The sequence below is a fragment of the Myotis yumanensis genome, unplaced genomic scaffold, assembly GCF_028538775.1.
Source record: "Myotis yumanensis isolate MYYU_CA2020_CCGP unplaced genomic scaffold, mMyoYum1.0.hap1 SCAF_4, whole genome shotgun sequence".
Lineage (NCBI taxonomy): Eukaryota > Metazoa > Chordata > Mammalia > Chiroptera > Vespertilionidae > Myotis > Myotis yumanensis.
In genome coordinates this window covers 111,707,930-111,732,888 of record NW_027223755.1, presented here as the reverse complement: position 1 = coordinate 111,732,888, position 24,959 = coordinate 111,707,930, and the positions used below count along the sequence as shown (strand labels likewise).

Genomic DNA, 24,959 nt, shown 5'->3' with positions numbered 1-24,959 from the left:
CCACTCTTTCAGTCTATTTACCTTGATAGCTACAGTCCTAGATAACATGTCTGGGTTTCAACAACACAAAATTACAAAGCACATCAAAAATTAAGAAATGACAGTCCAAAGAGTCAAATTAGTTACCAGAACTAGACTCAGATAAGACAGAGATGTTGGAAATATCAGACGAGGAATTTAAAATTATTATGGTTAGTAATTTAAAGGCTCTAAAGGGAAAGGTATATGTTTCCAGCATCAAGACCACCCCCATTTTCTGAAATGCAGTGGGACTCAGCATATAGTTATACTCACATCTGGAATTTCTTAGATTGGTATAGTAAATACCCATAGATAGATCATAAGAGGAAATGACACAGGAAAAGCCTAGAAAAATTGACCTTGCAAACACGACTTCCTAATCGTCTCAAGCCTCCTTTGTTAGCTCTTTTCTGCACAGTAGAAAACATGTAAGATCATACAGTTAATGCTATCAGAGAGAGAAAAACTATAAGGAGTTAAAGGAAAATGATAGAAGTAAAATTATGCTAACAAAAATGAAGAATGCTTTTGACAGACTCATCAGTACATTTGACCTTGATGAGGAAAGAATCAGAGAATTGAATAAAACAGTTGAAATTATACAAACTTAAATTAAAGAGAAAACAAAACTTAAAAATTCAGAAAAAAGCACACAAAAAGCGTAGGACAATATTAAATAGTATAACATGTACACAATTGGAATCCCTCTAAGAAGATATGAGAGAATAGAGCTAATGTGCAGAGCATTATGCTAAGTGAAATACCAGTAAGCTAGTGAGAAAAAGGCAAATGTCACATGAGCTCTCTTATATGTGGAATCTAATGAACAAAATAAACTGACAAACAAAATAGATCCAGAGACATGGAAGCATGCAACAGATGATTCTCAGAGCGGAGGTGGGGAGTGGAAAAAGATTAACCAAAGAGTTTATATGCATTTATGCGTAACCCTTGGACACAGGCAATAGTGAGGTGATGGCCTGGAGGGAGGTTGGAAGTGGGAAGGAGAGTATCAATGGGGAGGAAAAGGGAACATCTGTAATACTTTCAACAATAAAGATAAATTTTAAAAAGAAGTAATGGCAGAGTTTTTTCCAAAATCAGTGGTACGTATCAAACCACAAATTGAAGAAGCTCAGAGAACACAAAGCAGGATAAATACAACACTACACACACACACACACACACATGCACGCACACGCACGCACACATATACACCTAGACATAATTATATTTAAACTGCTGAAAACCAAAGACAAAGAGAATATATTGAGACCAGCCAGAGGCGGAGAAAAGGCCACATTGTCTACAAGAAACAAGCATAAGAAGTATAACTAACTTCTAACTTACAATTGGATTTTTAAAATAAAAAACATAGACACATTTCTCTAATATTCCAGAAAGTATACTATAATATAAAAGAGATCTTAATATTTCAAAGTTTAATTTGAAATGCTTTCCATTTTGGTCCCATACTAAGTATAGTACTGAAAAAGATGTCTGAAATAAGGAGAAATATCCTATAATGCTAATACTGTCCTTACTAACTCCATAATTTTGACCAACATACTTGACTTTGAGCATTGCTTCTTCTCATGCACAAAATAGAGATATTACCTATTTATATAGGATTTTATGGGAATTTAATTTTAAAATGTATGTGAAAGCACTATGAATTACTGTTATATGTTATATTTGATTTGTGTTGACTTTCCTACAGGAGTACCAACTCATAATTGGACTTAGAAACTGGATGATCTGGGCTTCCTATTTCCTCGTAGTCTTCTTTTTTTATATCATTATTATCTCTTTGATATGTGTGTTATTCTTTGCCAAGGCAAGTGTCTAATTTTGTGCTATCCAATCGATATTTAATGAGTCACTATGAAATATTAAATCTTTAGTAGCCACTATACATTTTAAAGAATAGAAAGAACAGGTGAAATTATTTTAATAATATATTTAATTTAACTCAATATATACAAAATATATCAACCTGCAATCTATGTGAAAATTAAGATATTTTATTTTACATTCTTTTTTGTACTGTCTTCAAACTGCAGTCTGTGCTTTATATTTAAAGCACATCTCAATTCATATGCAATATCATCATTAGAAGTACCTAATGTGTACTGGACACTGTATTTGTTTTTTAATTTAAATAAAAATAATTAAAATTAAATGATATTTACATAAGCTACCTTCTGAGTGCTCAGTAGCTAATGTGGTTCATGTCTGCTATATTGGATATCTTCTTCCAAGATTGTAGCCTGCTGCAGCTATCCTTTGAGAGGGATAAAGTCAGTCCTCTCAAGTGTGGACTGATTGGTCTCAGGAAGATGAAATATGGCTTATATTGTCTCCACTATGGAGACTCATAGGCTGTTGAATCTCCAAGGGAAAAAAAACACCAGAAACCCTTCTGTAAGAAATAAGTTATTTAGTTAACTTTCCCACAAATTAAGCTTCAGTAACTGAGTAATGTGATCTGTTTCTTTCAGGCCTTCATTTTCTCCTTCTTCCCTTGTGTTTATGTGACAGTCCTTATGGTGTGCCTTAAATTGTCTTATTGTTTTATTGTAGATTTTCAATGAGCCAATTTTCCGCTACAGTGACTCTAGCTTCATCTTTGTCTTTTTCATGTGTTATGCCATTGCTTCAATATTCTTTGGCTTTATGGTTAGCACATTCTTCAGTAAAGGTGAGTCTAAGACCCCTCCATACATAATGCAATTTCTGTTCTAATTGTCCAAAATGGGATCTTATTTGGGTGCTCCTTCTAGACATCTCATATGTAGTCTTTGTGTGTGTGTTGATTTCAGAGAGGAAGGGAGAGAGAGAGAGGGATAGAATCATCAATGATGAGAGAGAATCATTGATTGTCTGCCTCCTGCACGCCCCTACTGGGGATCAAGCCCACAACCCAGGCATGTGCCCTGACTGGGAATTAAACCATGACCTTCTGGTTCATAGGTCAACACTTAACCACTGAGCCACATCTGCTGAGCTCATATGTATAGTCTTGACTTACATTCTATCATAGAAGATGAATTGTATATGAAATCATTTAATAGGAGGTAAAGAGAACATTGAAAATTAATGTGGCCCAATGTGTATATTAAAAAGGATATAAAATAAAATTGTGACCAGTTATAACTTAGGATAAATAAACAATTCTTCCTGCAGAAGTTGATTTCTTTTTTAAATTTTTTTATTTTCCCACCTTTTTATTGAATTTATTGGGGTGACAAAATTAAAATTATACAGGTTTCAGGTACACAATTCCAAAACACATCATCTGAACACTGTATTGTGTGTTAACCACTGTAAGTCAACTTCGTCTATAACCATTTATCCCCTCTATGAATGCAATTTAAATTGGAGATTTATTTCACATTACAGACTTTAATCCATTACTTTTTCAAAATTCTTTGTTGTATAAAGTATTATGTAATAAGTCTCCTTTTTACCCGATTGACCTCTCCCTGGACAGTCCCACCCTTCCAGCACATGCCCTCACCCCCTTAGTGTCTGTGTCCACTGGTTATGCTTATATGCATGCATACAAGTCCTTCCGTTTATCTCTTACACCCACCCCACCCTCCCCTGCCTTCACTCTGAGGTTTGACGATTTGTTCCATGCTTCTCTAGTTCTGGATCTATTTTTATTTATGTTGTTCATTATATTCCACAAATGAGTGAGATCATGTGATATTTATCTTTCTCCGACTGGTTTATTTTGCTTAGCATAATGCTCTCCAGGTCCATCCATACTGTAATGAATAGTAAGAGTTCTTTCTTTCTTTTTTTTTTTACAGCAGTGTAGTATTCCATTGTGTAGAGGTACCAATGATTTTTAATCCACTCATCTGTTGGTGGGCAATTAGGCTGTTTCCAAATCTTAGCTTTTGTAAATTGTGCTGCTATGAATATAAGGGTGCATATATCCTTTCTGATTGGTGTTCCTGGTTTCTTTGGATATATTCCTAGAGGTGGGGTTACTGGGACAAATGGGAGTTTCATTTTTAGTTTTTTGAGGAAACGCCATACCATTTTCCACAGTGGCTACACCAGTCTGCATTTCCACCAGCAGTTAATAGGCTATTTCTCTACATACTCGCCAGCACTTGTCATTTGTTGATGATAGCCATTCTGACAGGTGTGAGATGGTACCTCATTGTCATTTTGATTTGCATCTCTTGGATAATGAGTGACTTAGAGCATGTTTTCATATGTCTCTTGGCCTTCTGTATGTCCTCTTTAGAAAAGTATCTATTTAAGTTCTTTGCCCATTTTTTGATTGGATTATCTTCCTTTTGTTAAGTTGTATGAGTTCCCTATAAATTTTGTAAATTAGGCCCTTATCGGAGATAACATTGGCAAATACTGGTATGTTCTTTCATGCTTTCTTATTGTTTTGTTAATGGTTTCTTTTGCTGTGCAGAAGCTTTTTATTTTGATGCAGTCCCATTTATTTTCTCCTTAGTTTCCATTGCCCTAGGAGCTGTGTCGGTAAAGATATTGCTACGATATATGTCTGATATTTTGCTGCCTATGGAGTCTTCTAAGACTTTTACCATATGGCTTCCTGTCATACATTTAAGTCCTTTATCCATTTTGAGTTTATTTTGTGTGTGGTGTAAGATGGTGATCTAGTTTCATTTTTTTGCATTTATCTGTCCTATTTTTCCAACACCATCTATTGAAGAGACTGGTTTATTCCACTGAATGCTCTTTTAAAGTTATGGGTTTATTTCTGGGATCTCCATTCTGTTCCATTGGCCTATATGCCTGTTCTTATGCCAGTAACAGGCTATTTGGATTATAATGGCCTTGTAGTAGAATTTGATATCTAGTATTGTGGTACCTTCCATCTTATTCTTTTTTCTCAAGATTGCTGTGGCTATTCAGGATCTTCCTTGGTTCTATATAAATTTGGGGAATATTTTTTCTAGGTCTGTGAAATATGCCATTGATATTTTAATATGGATTGTGTTGAATCTATAGGTCACTTTGGGTGTAATGGATGTTTTAATGATGCTAAGTCTTCCAGCCATGAACATGATATATGCTTCTACTTATGTCTTTCTTTTTTTTTTTTCTCTCTCTCTTTTTTTTTATCTTTATTGTTCAGATTATTACATTTGTTCCTCTTTTTTCCCCCCATAACTCCCCTCCTTCCAGCTCCCACCCCACCCTCCACCCTCACTCCCCACCCGCTGAGTTCATCCATAGGTGCATGATTTTTGTCCAGTCACTTCCCGCATCTCCCACACCCCTTTTCCCCTAAGAATAGTCAGTCCATTCCCTTTCTATGTCCCTGATTCATTATAATCACCAGTTCATTCTGTACATCAGGTTATTTATTCACTTGATTCTTAGATTCATTTGTTGATAGATGCATATTTGTTGTTCCTAATTTGTATCTTTACCTTTTTCTTCTTCTTCCTCTTCTTAAAGGATACCTTTCAGCATTTCATATAATACTGGTTTGGCGGTGATGAACTCCTTTAGTTTTTCCTTATCTGTGAAGCTCTTTATCTGACCTTCAATTCTGAATGATAGCTTTGCTGGATAAAGTAATCTTGGTTGTAGGTTCTTGGTATTCAGCACTTTGAAAATTTCTTGCCATTCCCTTCTGGCCTGCAAAGTTTCTGTTGAGAAATCAGCTGACAGTCGTATGGGTATTCCCTTGTAGGTAATTGAGCCTCTTTCTCTTGCTGCTTTTAAGATTTTCTCTTTGTCTTTTGCTCTTGGCATTTTAATGATGATGTGTCTTGGTGTGGTCCTCTTTGGATTCCTTTTGTTTGGGGTTCTCTGCGCTTCTTGGACCTGTAAGTCCATTTCTTTCTCCAGGTGGGGGAAGTTTTCTGCCATTATTTCTTGAAATAGGTTTTCAGTATCTTGCTGTCTCTCATCTTCTGGCACTCCGATAATTCTGATATTAGACCGCTTAAAGCTGTCCCAGAGGCTCCTTACACTATCTTCACACTTTCGGATTCTTTTTTCATTTTGCTTTTCCAATTGGGTGTTTTTTGTCGAATCTTTGTTTTGATTCTTGTGCTCCTCTGGTCTGCTATTGGGTATAATATTCTTTATTTCAGTCCGTGTATGCTTACTTTCTAATTTCTTTATCGTAGCATCGAGGGTCTCATTAGTTTTCATGAGGCTCTGCACAAATTTATGGCAAGCCCTCAAAATTGCGATTCTTAGCTCCATATCTTCCATTTCTGTCATGTTTTTTTGTCTCCGCATCTTATATGCTTTCTTGGTGCCCCCCCTTGTGGTCTCTGTGCGCAGTCTTGTTCTAGCCAAGCCTTAATTGTTGTAGTTAACACTAGAGGGATTTGACCTCCAGGCCGACTGGCTGTAGGAATCAGCTGTGGGAAACGTCTGTCTTCTGGGGAGGCGTTATTCCAGCCTTTGCCTGAGGCGGTTGGCAAATGGTTGTGCGCAGGGCCTGGGCGGGGCGGGCTCAACAGGGCGGGGGGAGGGAGCAGCTATGGCCGCTCTCAGTCCGTCCCCAGGGGCTCTGCCTCTCGGTCCCAACAACCGCTGCAAACCTCGGAGGGGCCGTAGCCAGACAGTCCCGCTTCTCCCGTTTGAGTCTGGGTCCCTAGAGACTCGCCCGGATCTGTAGCCCAGAGTCTGAGACTCGCTCCTGATTGAAAACGACAACCGCGCCCTCAGCCGCCAGCCCGCTTTGCGCGCGCACCCTCACCACCGCACCGCCGTACCTTTAAATTTTCCACACTGCGTCTCCGCTGAGCGTCGGAATTCTGTTGTTTTTGCTTCTAGTTGAAGAGACTCTCCTCAGCCAGCCTTCCCGTGGTTCTGGTTGATGTCCGCTCCGACTTTTAGTTGTATTTTTGAAGTGGTTGTCCACGGCGGCAGTCTCCGGTGTTTACCTACGCCGCCATCTTCCTACTTATGTCTTTCTTAATTTTTTTCGTCTATATCATATACAGATCTTTTACCTCCTTGGTAAAATTTATTCCTATTTATTTATTTTGTTGTAATAGTAAACAGGATGGTTTTTGAAGTTTCTCCTTCTGAGAGTTCATTATTGGTATATAAAAATGCCATCGAATTCTGGATATTGATTTTGTATCCTGCAACTTCTGTGAATTTATTAAATATAGTAGTTTTGTTGAAGTCTTTAGGGTTTTCTATGTACAATATCATGTCATCTGCAAATAATTATAATTTTACTTCCTCTTTTCCAATTTTGATGCCTTCTATTTCTTCTTGTCTGATTACTATAGCTAAAACTTCTAGTACTGTGCTGAATAAGAGTAGGAAAGCAGACATCCCTGACTTGTTCCTCATCTTAAGGGAAATGCTTTTAGCTTTTGCCCATTGAGTATAATGTTAGCTGTGGGTTTATCATATATAGTGTTTATTATGTTAAGGTATGGTCCCTCTATTCCCACTTTGCTGAGAGTTTTTATTATAAAACTAGAGGCCTGATGCACGAAATTGGTGCAAGAGTAGGCCTTCCTTCCCCCAGCTGCCGGCACTGGCTTCCCTCTGGCACCTGGGACCCAGGCTTCCCTCTGGCCGCTGGCAGGCACCCAGGACCCCCCGGGCTTCCCTTGCAGCCTTGGCTCCATCCAGAAGCTCATCAGGTCTAATTAGCATATTATGCTTTTATTATTATAGATGGTGCTGGATTTTGTTGAAGGTTTTTTCTGCATTTATTGATATGACCATGTTGTTTTTATCTTAACTTTTGCTTTTGTCATGTATGACATTTATTGATTTGCAAATATTGTACCAACCTTCTACTCACAGAATATCTCTCTCTTGGTCATGAATATATGGTCTTTTTATTCTATTTCTGGATCCTATTTGCTATTATGTTACTAAGGGATATTGGCCTATAATTTTCTTTCTTTGTTGTGCCTTATCCGGTGATGATATTAGGATAATGTTGGCTTTGTAAGAAGAGCTTCAGAATCTTTCCTCCTCTTGAATTTTTTAGAATACTTTGAGTAAGATAGGTGGTATTTCTTGAATGTTTGGTAAAATTTGCCTGCAAAGCCATAAAGTCCAAGACTTTTGTCACTGAGAGTTTTTAATTATTGCTTCCATTTCATCAGTTGTTATTGGTATGTTCAGGTATTCTGCTTGTTCCTGATTGTATGTTTCTATGAATTTGTCCATTTCAAATCACTTTTTTGTTTCCATATAGTTGTTCATAATATTTTCCTAAAATCCTTTGTATTTCTGTGATGTCAGTTGTTACTTTGCTACTTTCATTTCTGATTGGATTTATTTGGGTCCTCTCTTTGATTCTTTTTCTTTTTCTTTTGTTATTGCTTAAAGTATTACAAAGGGTATTACATATGTGTCCTTTTTTTCCCCCCGCCCTTGACAATCCCCTGGCCTCCCCTAACCCCAGTGTCTTATGTCCATTGGTTATGCTTATATGCATGCATACAAGTCCTTCGGTTGATCCCTTACCAGCCTCCCTCCTGCCCCCCAATCCTCCCTGGCCTTCCCACTACAGTTTGACAATCCGTTTAAAGCAGCTCTGCCTCTGTATCTATTATTGTTCAAAAGTTTATAATGGTCTCTATTATCCATGAATGAGTGAGATCATGTGGTATTTTTCCTTCATTGACTGGCTTGTTTCACTTAGCATAATGCTCTTCAGTTCCATCTATGCCGTTGCAAATGGTAAGAGTTCCTTCTTTTTTACATCAGCATAGTATTCCATCGTGTAGATGTACCACAGTTTTCTAATCCATTCATCTACTGATGGGCACTTAGACTGTTTCCAGATCTTAGCTATGGTGAATTGTGCTGCTATGAACATCTGGGTGCATATATCCTTTCTGATTGGTGTTTCTGGTTTCTTGGGATATATTCCTAGAAGTGGGATAACAGGGTCAAATGGGAGTTCCATTTTTAGTTTTTGAGGAAACTCCATACTGTCTTCCATAGTGGCTGCACCAGTCTGCATTCCCACCAGCAGTGTATGAGTGTTCCTTTTTCTCCACATCCTCTCCAGCTCTTGTTGTTTGTTGATTTGTTGATGATAGACATTCTGACAGGTGTGAGATGGTACCTCATTGTTGTTTTGATTTGCATCTCTCAGATGATTAGTGACTTTGAGCATGTTTTCATATGTATCTTGGCTTTCTGAATGTCCTCTTTTGAAAGGTGTCTATTTAGGTCCTTTGCCCATTTTTTGATTGGATTGTTTATCTTTCTTTTGTTAAGTTGTATGAGTTCCCTATAAATGTTGGAGATTAAACCCTTATTGGTGATAACATTGGCAAATACGTTCTCCCATGCAGTGGGCTTTCTTGTTGTTTTGTTGATGGTTTCTTTTGCTGTGCAGAAGCTTTTTATTTTGATGTAGTCCCATTTGTTCATTTTCTCTTTAGTTTCAAGTGCCCGAGGAGCTGTATCAGTGAAGAAATTGCTTCGGCATATGTCTGAGATTATGTTGCCTTTGGATTCTCCTAGAATTTTTATGGTTTCCTGTCGTACATTTAAGTCCTTTATCCATTTTGAGTTTATTTTTGTGTATGGTGTAAGTTGGTGGTCTAGTTTCATTTTCTTGCATATATCTGTCCAATTTTCCCAACACCATTTATTGAAGAGACTATCCTGGCTCCATTGTATGTTCTTCCCTCCTTCGTCAAATATTAATTGAGCATACTGGTTCGGGCTGATTTCTGGGCTCTCTATTCTATTCCATTGATCTATATGTCTGTTCTTGTGCCAGTACCAGACAGTTTTGAGAACAGTGGCTTTGTAATACAGCTTGGTATCTGGTATTGAGATCCCACCTACCTTGTTCTTTCTCAGGATTGCTGAAGCTATTCGGGGTCTTTTTTCATTCCAGATGAATTTTTGGAGAGTTCGTTCTAGATCTGTGAGGTATGCCGTTGGTATTTTAATGGGAAGTGCGTTGAATTTATAGATTGCTTTGGGTAGTATGGACATTTTAATGATGTTGATTCTACCAATCCATGAACACGGTATGTTCTTCCATCTGTTTATGTCTTCCTCTATCTCTTTTTTCAACTTCCTGTAGTTTTCTGAGTAGAGGTCTTTTACCTCTTTAGTTAAGTTTATTCCTAGGTATCTTAATTTTTTTGGTGCGATGGTAAATGGGATTGTTTTTTTTAGTCTCTCTTTCTGCAAGTTCACTATTGGTGTATAGAAATGCCTCAGATTTCTTGGGGTTAATTTTGTATCCTGCTACATTGCCAAATTCATGTATTAAGTCTAGTAGCTTTTTGATGGAGTCTCTAGGGTTTTGTATGTATAATATCATGTCATCTGCAAATAAGGAGAGTTTTACTTCCTCTTTCCAATTTGGATGCCTTTTATTTCTTCTTCTTGTCTAATTGCAATGGCTAATACTTCCAGTACTATGTTGAACAGGAGTGGTGAGAGTGGGCATCCCTGCCCTGTTCCTGTTCTTAGGGGAAATGGTGTTAGTTTTTGACCACTGAGTATGATGTTGGCTGTGGGCCTGTCATATATGGCTTTTATTATGTTGAGGTATGATCCTTCTACTCCCACCTTGCTGAGACTTTTTATCAAAAATGGGTGTTGGATTTTGTCAAATGATTTTTCTGCATCAATTGATATGACCATGTGGTTTTTTTCTTTCAATTTGTTTATGTGATGTATCACGTTTATTGATTTGCGGATATTGTACCATCCTTGCATCCCTGGGATAAATCCTACTTGGTCATGGTGTATGATCCTTCTGATGTACTGCTGGATCCGATTTGCTAAGATTTTGTTGAGGATTTTGGCATCTATGTTCATGAGGGATATTGGCCGGTAATTCTCTTTCATTGTGTTGTCTTTACATGGTTTTGGTATTAGGGTGATGCTGGCTTCATAGAATGAGCTTGGAAGTGTTCCTTCCTCTTGAATTTTTTGTAGTAGTCTGAGGAGGATAGGTTTTAATTCTTCCTTGAATGTTTGGTAAAACTCCCCTGTGAAGCCATCTGGTCCTGGGCTTTTGTTTGCTGGAAGCTTTTTGATGACTGCTTCAATTTCTTCCAAGGTTTTTGGCCTATTGAGATTTTTAGATTCTTCCTGATTGAGTTTTGGAAAGTTGTATTTTTCTAGGAATATGTCCATTTCCTCCAGGTTGTCTAGTTTGTTGGAGTAGAGCTGTCCATAGTATTTTTTAACAATCATTTGTATTTCCGTGGGGACTGTTGTTATTTCACCTCTATCGTTTCTGATTTTGTTTATTTGGGTCCTCTCTCTTTTCTTCTTGGTGAGCCCAGCTAGAGGTTTGTCAATCTTGTTTATCCTTTCGAAGAGCCAGCTCTTGGTTTCATTGATTTTCTGCATTTTTTTTTCTTGGTCTCTATGTCATTTATTTCTGCTCTAATCTTTATTATCTCCTTCCTTCTGCTCACTCTGGGATTTTCTTGTTGCTCTCTTTCTAATTCTTTGAGTTGTAGAGTTAGATGATTTACTACCATTTTTTCTTGTTTTTTGAGATAGGCCTGTAGAGCTATAAACTTCCCCCTCAGGACTGCTTTCATTGTGTCCCATAGGTTTTGGATTGTTGTGTTTTCATTGTCATTAGTTTCCAGGATGTTTTTAATTTCTTCTTTGATCTCATTGTTAACCCAATCAATATTTGATAACATGGTATTCAGCTTCCAAGTGTTTGAGTATTTTGGGTTGTTTTTATTGTAGTTTATTTCTAATATTATGCCCTTGTGGTCTGAGAAGATGCTTGGTATGATTTCAATCTTCTTGAATTTGGGGAGACTTTGCTTGTGGCCCAATATGTGGTCTATTTTTGAATCTGTCCCGTGAGCATCTGAGTGGAATGTATATTCCGTGGCTTTGGGGTGAATGTTCTGAAGATGTCAATTAAGTCCATCTGATCTAGTGAGTCATTTAGGATTGCTGTTTCTTTGCTGATTGCTTGTCTAGAGGATTTATCCAGTGATGTCAATGGTGTATTAAAGTCCCCAACTATGATTCTATTGTTGTCGATCTCTCCTTTGATATCTTCCAGGAGTTTTTTTTATGTATTTGGGTTTTTCTACATTGGGTGCATATCTGTTTATCAGGGTTATATCTTCTTGTTGTATTGATCCCTTTAATATTATGAAGTGGCCTTCCTTATCTCTGGTTATGGCCTTCACTTTGAGGTCTGTTTTGTCCGATATAAGTATTGCTACCCCAGCTTTCTTTTCATTTCCATTTGCCTGAAAGATATTTTTCCATCCCTTCACTTTCAGTCTCTGTGAGTCCCTTTTTCTGATGTGGGTCTCTTGTAGAAAGCAAATATATAAATCATGTTTTTTTATCCATTCAGCCACTCGATGTCTTTTGGTTGGAGCATTTAGTCCGTTTACATTTAAAGTTATTATTGAAAGGTACTTGTTTGTAGCCATTTCTTTTTTTGTGTGGCTGTTTTCTTTCTGAGCTTTTTATTTCTTCTTTTTACACCAGTCCCTTTAGCATTTCTTGCATTGCTGGCTTGGTGGCGATAAACTGCCTTAGCCTTTTTTTGTCTGTGAAGCTTCTTATTTCCCCTTCAATTTTGAATGATAGCCTTGCTGGATAGAGTATTCTTGGATTCAGTCATTTGCTTTGCATCACTTTGTAAATTTCCGTCCATTCTTTTCTGGCCTGATGTGTTTCCGTTGAGAAATCATTTGATAATCTAATGGGAGATCCCTTGTATGTAACTTTCCGTCTCTTTCTTGCAGCCTGTAAGATTCTCTCTTTGTCCTGAACATTTGTCATGGTAATTATGATGTGTCTTGGTGTGGGTCTTTTTGCGTTCACCTTGTTTGAGACTCTCTGGGCTTGTGTGACTTTTTTCTTCCCCACTTCAGGGAAGTTTTCTGATATTATTTCTTCGAATAGGTTTTCTAATCCTTGTTCCTCTTTCTGTTGTGTTGGCACCCCTATTATTCGTATGTTGTTTCATTTCATGTTGTCCCAAAGCTCCCTTAGACTCTCCTCCTGTCTTTTAATTTTTTTCTCCAATTGAAGTACAGTTTGGGTGTGTTTTGCTTTCCTGTCTTCTAATTCACTAATTCAGTCCTCCGCTTCTCCTAGTCTACTGTTGATGCTTTCAATGGTGTTTTTTATTGCAGCTATATCGCTCTTCATTTCTTCTTGGGTCTTGCATAAGTTATTGATTTTTTCATTTGTTTCTTCTTGCTTCTTGCATAAGTAGTTGATTTTTTCATCTGTTTCTTCATACTTCTTGCATATGTTGTTGATTTTTTCCTCCATCCGGTTTATGCACTCTAGGACCCTTATTCTGAATTCTTTTTCTGTCATGTTGCATGCCTCTGTCTCACTTAGCTGCTTTTCTGGCGAGTCCTCCTTTTCTTTCCTTTGGGGGTTTCTTTGTCTACCCATGTTTGATCTCACTGACATATCTAGATGTTGAGTTATTCAGTGGCTGCTCCCTGGGTGGCAGTGGCTCCTCGGGCTGTGGTTGCTCCTTGGGTTGTTTCAGTAGCAGCTGCTCCTCAGTTGGCAGCAGCTCCTCTGATGGGTGCTGTTCACAGCTGTGGTGGCTCTTCTGGCTGTTGGGGGGAGGCTTCACATACAGCTGCTGTTCCTCAGACAGAGGGTGTGGTGATCAGGAGGCTGCTGTTGCTTGGATCTGCTGCGTTGATTTAAAGGCAGAAAATACAACACAACAAGGCACAACGTACCAGGCACTGAACACAAATATATTCACGATATTAATAACCCCTAATAAAGGTGACCACCTGAATTCAGAGAATTAGGGGATAAGGAGGAAAGAAGAGAAAAAGAGAAAAGAGAAAAAAGAAAAGGAAAGAAAAATAAGAAAAAAAAAGGAAATGCAAAAATGAAATTGAGAAAAAAAGAGCGGGAAAAAAAGAAAAAAAAAGAGCAAAAAGAGAGAATGAAGTAGAAGAGGGGAAGAGACTATTTGTATGAGGAGAAAACTACGATAGAACTGCCACTAATCCAAACAAATTCCAGCAACAGATCCCCGGAGATGAATGCAGTCTACAAACAACCAAAGATATCAAAAGAGGCAAGGGAAAACAGAAGCACAAAAATAGCCGGGGGGTGGGGGAGGGAAGGGAGGGGAAAAACCAGCAGAAAAAAAATAAAAAGCAAAAGCAAAACAACCTTACAACCAGTCCTAAAAAAGAAAAAAAAAAACACAAAACAAAACAAGCAAAAAAAAAAAAAAAGAAAACACAGACAAAAAAAACAACAACACAATATATTCAACAATCAAGCAAACAGCAAGAAAACAATAGAAAGATAAGAGAAAAAATGTTTGGATAGTGAAGAAAGATAACGGATAGGTGTATAAGTATTTAGAGCAGTGGATTGGAAATAGGATATATAAGTAGGGTGAAATTAGACAGGGGTTAAAAACACGGACTAGGGAAAATCTAAAGCAGGAATAGGGTAAGAGAAACAGGACACCAAAAGGGGAAAAGTGAGGAAGAGGGTTTTAGCATAGAGGTAAAATTGAGGTAGGGAAAATTGATGCTAAAGGAATGATGAAAATAGAATGGAGAACACTACTCCCAAAATAAAAAAAAGAGAAAATAAAATGGCACTTTAAAAAAAATGGTAAAATGGTAGCAGTAATAATACTGGTTAAAAATAAAAATGTAGTAATTAAAAGGGTAAAATCAGGTGATGGAAAAAGAAGAAAAAGAAAAAAAAATGGTTTCTTAGTTAAAAGGCGAAAAAAGAAAAAAAAATTGCAGTAGTGAAGGTCTTTCGAATCTTCTACTCTTCAGCCTGGCTCGCCTTAGTCCTGCCAGGTATTCAGGAGAGTGTTGAATTTCCCTGCGATACACTGTTCCTCTGTGTTGTAAATCACAGTCCTGATTTTAAAGCAGGCCGTATTTGTGATCCAGACTGCCTTAATTTTGTTCACCTAAGAGTCATTTTGTGGCTCAGCCTCTGAGTGGCAGTGTTTTGGGGTTGGCCTCTGAGGCTATACCTATAATTCATTTCTTATCTATTTAGCTACACTGTGTCTTTTGATTGGAGCATTTAATCCATTTACATTTAAATTTGTTATTGATAGGTACTTATTTATTGCCTTTTTTTCTTTATGTCTTTGTTCCTCTCTATATGTATTCCTTCTTACTACAGTCCCTTTAACATTTCTTGCAGTGCTGGGTTGGTGGTAATAAACTCCTTTAGCCTTTTTTTTTTTCTATGAAGCTCTTTATTTCTTCCATTTTAAATGACAGCCTTTCTGGGTAGAGCTGTCTTAGTTGCAGGTCCTTGCTTTTTATTGCTGTGAATATTTTATGCCATTCCATTCTGGCCTGAAGTGTTTCTGTTGAGAAATCAGCTTACAGCCTAAGGAGAACTTCCTTGTAGGTAACTGATAGTTTCTCTCCTGCTCCCTTTATGATTATTTCTTTGTCTTTAGTCTTGGACATTTTAAGTTTTATGTGTCTTGATGTGTCTGTTTTGGTTCATTTTGATTGGGACTCTTTGTGCTTCCTAGAGTTTTATGGCATTTTCCTTCACCAGGCTACGGAAGTTTTCAGTCATTATTTCTTCAAACAGATTCTTTATCCCTTGCCTTCATTTCATTTAGCTCTTTTTCTGAGGATTGCTCCTGTTCTTTAATTTGGGCCTTTTTTGTTCCCCTATTGTGGCTGTCTCTTTGTGTTTGTTTCCCTCTATTAGATAGAGCTTCTATGACTTACAGTATTGGTGGAGTGCCCTTAGGTAGTTGGTGTCCGGTGGGACCAAGTGGTGCAGTCTCCTTGATCTCCTTGTTCTAGGAATCTCTCATGTGTACTTTGTTGTGGCCCTCCTGCTGTAATTGAGTCTTGAGTACCATTGGCCCTTTTGTAGGTGGGATCGACCCTCGTAGGTTGGCTGACTGTGAGGCTCAAACCTCACCATCGTATGCAAACTGTTGTGGAGGTGCAGTCTTGTGATGTCTTGATGGTTAAGTGGCACAATGGTTAACCCTTTATACTGAGTGTCTGTAGAGGTAAACCTCTGTCACCATGTGTGAGATGCTGCACAGGGGCTGCCCAGCAGGATCTGTAGGTTGTTCCCAGCAGGATCTGTAGCTTCTGGGTTTCACCTTTGGATGTGCCGTTTGTGTGTCTAGTTGGGTTGAGCTCCAGTGGTCTGAATCCCACCACGGCAGTGTTGGTTCTGTGTCCTTTTGGGTGGGTTTCAGATGCAGGTCACCATCACACATTGTGTGTAACTGTCCTTGAGCTACTACTCTGTTCACTGTTTGTGTCTGTGTCTGTCTGCTAGACCTTTGTGCTCATGGGAGGGTCCAATCTGTGTAAATGATCAGCTTCTTTCAGCTTAGAGTTAGGGGTAGATCTGTGGTTGGACCAAGGTTTCCTGAGGTTCACCTCCACTTGTCATCTACTCCACCTCCCTCCTGAGAGTGCCCTGGTCTTCCTCTGAAGAGAGTCTGTAGGATGGACCCAGGCTAGTCTTGCTCAGGCTAGTGGGCTCTCAGTCAGATACTCAATGAGTGGAAATTAGTCTCTGCTTCAAAGCAAAACTCTTCAGTCTCTACCAGAGAGTCCAATTCTAGTTCCCCCTAAGGGAAGTTACTGAAGTTTCAGGTTGGGTATAGCTTGCAGTTTTCTAAAGAGCAGTTACAGCTGCCCTTGGCTCAGGGGGATTGACCAAAAGAATTGAGGATGTTACTGGCCCAGCCCACAGGAGGGGGCTAAGCACTTCCTCCCAGTCCCAGACAATAGCCTCTGAGCATCTCACACTCTGAATGTCCCACTCTGAGCTGCTCTCCTGTCCCCCACAGAAATGAACCCAGTGGGTGTATCTGGCATTTCACAGGGCTGAACCAACAGGCTCCTGTAGGGGATGGTGTTTGCAGCCTGCGGGGGTGGGGGTGGAGGGTGGGGGCTCTGCCTTCCTTCCCAGGGCTGCTGATGGAACACACAGGGTGCTTGGATTAGCTTTCCCACAATGCAGTCACAAATCCAGGGCTGAAATTCCTACCTTTGTTTGGGCTCCAAACTCCAAATATCCCAGACCTTTGCATACCCAGGACAGGGCAGTCTAGGAGGCTCCACAAGTGGGGGGATAGGATCCGACTGTTTGCTCGAGGTGGGAAAGACCTTTCCCCTTTCCTCAGCCAAACAGTTTAGTCACTGACTAAGGCTCTGTACTGCCTTTCAAGAAAGTAAAGGGTCCTTCAAAGTCACTGCTGGGTGAAGCCCACACACTCTTCCGCTGGAATCAAACTCAGGCAACACAGACTCTCCAGCAGTCAGAGCCCAGAATGAACTCCTCAGACTGGGTGCAAACAATAGGATCACTCCGTCACTGGGAAGGTGTGGTCACGGTCTCCTAGGCAAACAGATCCCCCTGGTTCCCTCTGCCTGATGCAACAAAGGCTCTTCTTTTCTGCTGCTCTGGGTTTGGGATCCCTGTTGGGGGTTGAGACCCCAAACTCACAGGGGGAGGGAGCTTTGTAGCCAATATCCCTTAGACCTGCTCAAGGGGGCTCTGCCTTTCTGTGACTCTTCTTCTCTTACCAGTCTCTGTTGTTTCTTCAGTGCTCCATAGATATAATCCTTCCAATCATTCATTTGGTTTTTCAAGTTGGTTGCACAGTATTTTAGCTGTAAATTCATTCCCTGGCTAGGAGCAAACAGCCTCCAGCTACTCTGCAGCCATCTTGCCTCTGGCAGCTACAACTTTCAATACTAGGTTGAATAAATGAGGTAATAACTGGCATCCTTGTATTATTCTTATCTAAGAGGAAAATCTTTCAGTTTTTTCATCATTAAACATGTTGCTAGCTGTGGGGTTTTCATATATGGCAATATCCTATCTAATAATAAACAAATAAGGTAATTAACCATGCCTCCGCTATGCTTCCCATTGGCTAATCAGCACTATACGCAAATTAACCACCAACAAGATGGTGGCTGATTTGCATACCGTGACCCTGCCGGGCGGGGCGGCAGCATGCAAGGCCGCCTGTGGATACTGGGACACAGATCTGTTACCCTCCTGGGCGGGGCGGCAGCACACACAGGGGCAGAGCGGCTGGGGTTGGGCAAGGCAGAATGCCTGGCTTCCACCCAGCCCCTGTCACTCCAGGCTGGTGAGCAGCGTGCAGAGATCCTCTGGACAGGGGAGGCAGGCTGGCAGGAGGCGGCCTGTACTCCCCACATGGCTGCGGTGCACACCAAGCGTAGCCTGCAGGCTGAGCTGAAGTAGCGCCTGCAGGCCATCAGCGCCAAGGAGTGGCTGCGCAAGTCCCGCCTCCTGGCCCAGAAGGTGCAGGATTGCAGGGACAGCCACCATGGCAGGCCAGACTGATGTCCTCCTGGCCGTAGCACAGGGGTTTGAGGATCTGCAAAGCCAGAGGCCTCTGGTGTGCACATCCTCTCCTCCCCTCCTTGCCTGTGAACATCCCCCAGCACACTGTCACCCTCGCACACAGACCAAGGTGTGCACAAGTTCCCCTGCCTCTCCGTCACACTTCCATCAACCACAGCATGCCTAACACCCCCACAGGATGTGCACACATCCCCTCTGATGCGCTCACGTCCTTTGGAGAGTGTCTGGGTGTTCTGGGTGCTGAGGGTGGGCGCCTGTGAGATGCCAGTGAGAGGGTGGAGTGGTGACATCGTGTTCCCGCAGGAGGCCAGTGCAGTGACGAGATCACGTCTAAGGAGGTTAATGCAGGTGCTGAGGTGGGAGCAGGTGCAGACAGACACACCTGGTGGGCGCAGGTGGCCCTTGCTGAGATGCCTTCCATCAGTGTTCAAGATCAAGAACCCAGAGGCAGAGAGGAATTCCGTCCTCTCAGTGAAACAGTGGGATAGTCGGGGTGACTATAGAGGAGGAATGTGCACTTTAGGTGCCAGCACCCATGAGTGAAGGCTGCCCTGACTGAGCCTTGCTTGCTTGGGGCCTAGCGCACTCCTGCTGGGCAGTGGGTGACAGGACGTGCTTTTCCGAATTAATGAGAGAAAATGTTGATTCTCCTGCTGCCCACGAAGGTGGAAAGTGAAGTGGGGAGACATGTGGGGAATGAGCAAGGTTCCCTGTCTGGGGGTTCCAAATCTGCTGTTGGTTTCTTTCACCGCTGACTAGAGATATACAGGGTGTCCCCCCAAAATGTATACACACTTTGAATACCTACTAATTCCAGTGGTTTTAAGCATAAGAAAGAAACAATGGAGCTGTTATCTGTTAAAAGTGTGGGCACAAACAGGCAGTCGGACATTCCCTGAGGGGTCTCAGATTGGAGAGGGTGCAGGCCAGACTGAGGGGGCCCTTCCTGTCCCCCACCCCCCGCACCCCAGTGCACGAATTTCATGCACCGGGCTACTAGGATTAAAATAATTTCCTTCTATTCCTCATTTAAATGTTTTTATCATTAAATGATGTTGAATTTTGTCAGTTTTTCTGCATAAATGTTGATAATCATTTGGAGTTTGTTCATTCTGTTAAAGTTATGTATTACATTGATCACTTATTAGTATGTCTTGAACCATCCTTGCATTCCAGGAACAAATTCCAATTTGTCCTGGTGTATAAGCCTTTTAACATGCTGATAAATTCTATTTGCTAGTATTTTATTAAATTTCACATCTATATTCATAAGGGGTAGTTATGGTCAATAGTTTTATTTCTTGTCATGTTATTATCTGTTAGAGGCCCAGTGCATGAGATTCATGCACTGGGTGGGGGGAGGTGTTTCTCAGCCCAGCCTGCACCTTCTCCAATCTGGGACCCCATGAGGGATGTCCGACTGCCGGTTTAGGCCCAAAACCAGCAGTCAGACATCCCTCTCTCACAATCCAGGACTGCTGACTCCCAACCGCTTGCTTACCTGCCTGCCTAATTGCCCCTAACTGCTCTGCCTACCAGCCTGATCACCCCCTAATCACTCCCCTGCCAGCCTGATTGGTGCCTAACTGCTCCCCTGCCAGCCCGGTCGCCCCCAACTGCCCTCCCCTGCTGGCCTGATTGCCCACAATTGCCCTCCCCTACCAGCCATCTTGTGGCATCCATCTTCTGATGACATGGAGATGGCCATCTTGTGATGACATGGGACAGCCATCTTGTGACCACATGGGGACGGCCATCTTGTTCGAGGGCATGATGGTCAATTTGCATATTATCTCTTTATTATATAGGATTAGAGGCCTGGTGCATGAAAATTTATGCACTGGAGGCGGGTATCCCTCAGACCAGCCTCTCCCCTCTCACAGTCCAGGAGACCTGGCGATCAGGGGAAGGTAATGCCCATCACACCTCTGGTGCTGCCACTGTCAGCAGCGCAAGCCCCAGCCGGCCCTGGTTACCTGAGCCATGGGCAGCCCTGAGCAGCTGGGCAGCCACCATCCGAGGTTTGCCTGCACCTCAGAATAATCCTGGGCGGCTGGGCAGCCGACATCTGAGGCTTTCCTGTGCCTCAGGCCAGCCCTGGGTGGCTGGGGGCAGAAGGGACTGGGGGACTCTGGAGGCAAGCACGCAGAGAGGCCAGGCTCGCCTTGGGGCAGGTCCAGCCTTGCTGTATGCCTGTTGCCCTGGCAGGGCTGAGGGGACTGGGAACCACCATCTTGTAGTTGTGGGCGCCACCATCTTCGAGGGAATGGCAGTTAATTAGCATATTCCCTTCTTATTGGCTGTGGGCACTGCCATCTTTGAGGGTGGGGCAGTCAACTAGCATATTCCCTCCTTATTCTCTGTGGGTGTCACCATCTTTGAGGGGAGGACAGTCAATTAGCACATTCCCTCCTTATTGACTGTGGGTGCCACCATCTTTGCAATGGTGTGAGGGTCAATTAGCATATTCCTTCTTTATTAGATAGGATTATTATATAGGATTTTGGTATCAGAGCAATACCAAATTCATAGAATAAGTTAAGAAGTGTTCTCTCCTCTTTAATTTATTTGAAGAGTTTGAGAAACATTGGTACTAATTCTTCTTTAAATGTTTGACAGAATTCATTAATAAAGCCATCAGACTAAAGCTTTTAATTTGTTAAGAGGTTTTGATTGCTGGTTAAATCTTGTTACCTGTTATAGGTCTATTGAGGTTTTCTATTTCTTGATTAAGTCTTAGCTGGTTTTATGTTTCTAGTTATTTGTTTATTTTATTTTACTTTATTCAATTTTTAGGCATAAAATTATGTATAATATTGTTATAATAATTTTTATTTCCATAGAATAACTATGCTTTTGTTTTCATATCTAATTTTAAGTATTTTAGTTTTTTCTTTTTTTATTTAGCTATAGATTTTTAAAATCATTTTGAAGTACCAGCTTTTGCTTTTATTTATCTTCTCTACTTTTTCTACTCTATTTCATTTATCTATGCTGTAATCTTTATTATTTTTTTCTATTCATGTAGCTTTTATGTTTTTTTTTCATGTTTTTTATTTCTAGTTCCTTAAGTTGTAAAGGTAGGTTGTTGACTTAAGATCCTTCTTTTTGAATATAAGCAATTACAGCTATAAATTTTCCACTTAGTACTGGCTTCAATGAATTCCATAGTTTTCTTGTGTTTTCATTTTCATTTATCTCTATGTAGCATGTAATTTCTCTTGTGATTTCTTTTTAATTCATTACTCATTTAAGAATGTGTTGCTTAATTTTTACTAACCTGAATTTTCCATTTTTCTTCCTGTTATTGTATCCTAATTATATACTATTGTGGTCAGAGAAAATAGTTTGTATATAATATGTCATTTTAAGTCTTATAATTAGATTTATGGCCTTGAGAAGACTATATGATCTGTTGTTGGGTAGAGTGTTCTGTATATGTCTGTTAGACCTAGTTGATTTAAGTCCTCTGTTTTCTTATTGATCTTCTGCCTAATTATTCTACCCATTATTTAAAGTGGGATCTTGAGGTCTGAAACTGTTACTGTAAAATTGTCTATGTCTCCCTTGAATTCAGTAAATTTTTGGTTCATATATTTTGAAAATGTATTATTAGGTGTGTAAATGTTTACAATTATTATATCTTCCTTCTGCATCAAACCTTTTGTTAGAAGATAATGTATTTGTCTCATCACTTTAATAAAAAATATATCTTTTCTGATAATAGTATAGCCACATTGACTAGATGTTCTGTTCCATTGATCTATATGCCTATTCTTATGCCAGTGCTAAGCTGTTTTTTAAAATATATTTTTATTGATTTCAGAGAGTAAGGAAAAGGGGGAGAGAATAGAAACATCAATCATGAGAGAGAATCATTGATCAGCTGCCTCTTGCATGCCCCCATTGGGGATTGAGCCTACAACCTGGGCATGTGCCTGACCTGGAATCGAACTATGATGTCCTGGTTCATAGGCTGACTCTCAGCCACAGAGAGCCACACCAGTTGGGCAGTACCAGACTTTTTTTATTACAGTGGCTTTGTAGTATAATTTTATATTTGGTATTGTGATTCGTCCAACTTTTGTGTTGGGAGTTGTCCAATTTCTTGACATATATACTTCTTCATAGCATTTTCTTACAATCCTTTGTATTTCTGTGATGTCCATTATTTTGCCTCTTTAATTTCTGCTTTTATTTATATGGGACTTCTCTCTAACTCTTGGTGAATATGTCTAAAGGTTTTTCCATCTTGTTTATCTTTTCAAAGAACCAACTCTTGGTTTCATTGATCTTTTATATTATTTTTTAAACTATATGTAATTGATTTCCACTCTAATCATTATAATTTCCTTTCTTTTACTTTGTGCTTTTCTTGTTTTTCTCTTTCTAGTTCTTTTAAGTGTAAGGTTAAATTGTTTATTTGAGATTTTCATTGCTTCAGAGATAGATGTGTAATGCTATAAACTTCCCTCTCTGTACTGCTTTCTCTGTGTCCCATAGATTTAGGGTTGTTGTGTGTTCATTTTCATTTATTTCCTGGTAATTTTCATTTCATTCTTATTCTCCCTGGAAACCCTAACATTGTTTAATAATAGGCTATTTAGCCACTGTGTGTTTGAGTGTTTTTTTGACTTTTTTTATTGTAGTTGATTTCTAATTTTGTGCAATTATTATCTGAAAAAAATGTTTGGTATGATTTCAATCTTCTAGAATGTGTTAAGATATATTTTGTGCCCCAATGTCTGGTTTATCTTTGAGAATCTCCATGTACACATGAGAAGAATGTATATTGTGCTACTTTGGGATTAAATGTTCTGTAAATATTAACTAAATCTATCTGATCTAGTGTATCATTTAAGGTCACTGTTTCCTTGTTGATTTTGTTGATGACAGTGGGGTGTTAAAGTACTCTACTATGACTGTATTGCTTCTGATCTCTCCTTTAAAGTTCACCAATTGTGTTTTTAATATACACTAGAGGCCTAGTGCATGAATTCGTGCACAGGTAGGGCCTCTAGGCCTGGATAGCAATCAGGGCCTATCTGTGCAGTGACCAGTGGAGTGATCAGCCAAGAGACATTAGAAAACATACTCAAAGTCACTAGTCATCTGAGAGATGCAAATCAAAACAACGAGTTACCATCTCACACCTGTCAGAATGGCTATCATCAACAAACCAACAAATGACAAGTGCTGGCAAGGATGTGGAGAAAAAGGAACCCTTGTGCACTGCTGGTGGGAATGCAGACTGGTGCAGCCACTGTGGAAAATAGTATGGATATTCCTAAAAAAAATTAAAAATGGAACTCCCATTTGACCCAGTAATCCCACTTCTAGGAATATATCCCAAGAAACCAGAAATACCAATCAGAAAGTATATATGCACCCCTATGTTCATAGCAGCACAATTTACAATAGCTAGGATTTGGAAATAGCCTAAGTGCCCATCAGCAGATGAGTGGATTGGAAAAGAGTGGTACATCTACACAATGGAATACTACGCTGCTGTAAAAAGGAAGGAACTCATACCATTTGTAACAGCATGGATGGATGTGGAGAGCATAATGGTAAGTGAAATAAGCCAGTAAGAGAAAGATAAATATCACATGATCTCACCCATTTGTGAAATATAATGAAAAACATAAACTGATGAACAAAAACAGATCCAGATACAGAGAAGCATCGATCAGACCATCAAATCTTAGAGGGAAGGCAGGGGAGGGTGTGGGAAAGGGAGATCAAAGGACTTGTATGCATGTATATAAGCATAACCAATGGACACAGACACTAGGGGGTGAGGGCATGAGTGGGATGGGTGGGGGTTATGGGGGTGGTAAAGACACATGTAATCTACACTAATAAAAGACAAAGATGCTAATTGACCGTACCTTTGCTATGCCAAAACCACGCCCACCAGCCAATCAGAGCGACTCTATGCAAATTAACCCAACCAAGATGACAGCTGGCAGTCACGAAGCTGAAGCAAGCAGGAGGCTTGGTTGCCCCGGAAATGGAGGAAGCCAAGTTTCCCACAGCCGGCTGTAGCTTCCACAAAAGGCAACAAAGTTTCAATTATAGAAGCTAAATAAATCCAAGATACCTGCTTCCAGCCAGCCTTCACTGGGAGGTTGAGTGGCTGGAGACTTGGCCAGCCTGCAAACAGCCATCAGCCCCTCACCCAGGATGGCCACACCCTCATGGGGTGAAGGTCCCTGCTGAGGGGCTTGGCCAGCCTGAAAACAGCCATCAGCCCCTCACCCAGGCTGGCCAGGCACCCAGCGGGGACCCCCACCCTGAAGGGGGTGTGGCCAGTCTGAAAACGGCCCTCAGCCCCTCACCCAGGCTTGCCAGGCACCCTAGCGGGACCCCTACTCTGATCCGAGACAGCATTCAGGGCAAACCAGCCAACCCCCACCCATGCACCAGGTCTCTATCCTATATAATAAAATGTTAATATGCAAAGTGACCCCAACAGCAGAGTAACTAGGAATCACTGGTCACTATGACACACACTGACCACCAGAGGGCAGATGCTCAATGTAGGAGCTGCCTCTTGGTGGTCAGTGTGCTCCCACAGGGGGCGCTACACTCAGCCACAG

General features: G+C 40.4%; 1 protein-coding gene across 1 annotated transcript in view; it reads left to right on the top strand.

The window, feature by feature from the left end:
• LOC139009403 (phospholipid-transporting ATPase ABCA3-like) overlaps positions 1–24,959 on the top strand; it is a 383,929-nt gene that overhangs the window by 72,806 nt on the left and 286,164 nt on the right. Inside the window, exons 6-7 of the mRNA XM_070413702.1 lie at positions 1,742–1,858; positions 2,605–2,722. Coding sequence (XP_070269803.1) covers positions 1,742–1,858; positions 2,605–2,722 — 235 coding nt within the window. The remainder of the gene's footprint in view (positions 1–1,741; positions 1,859–2,604; positions 2,723–24,959) is intronic.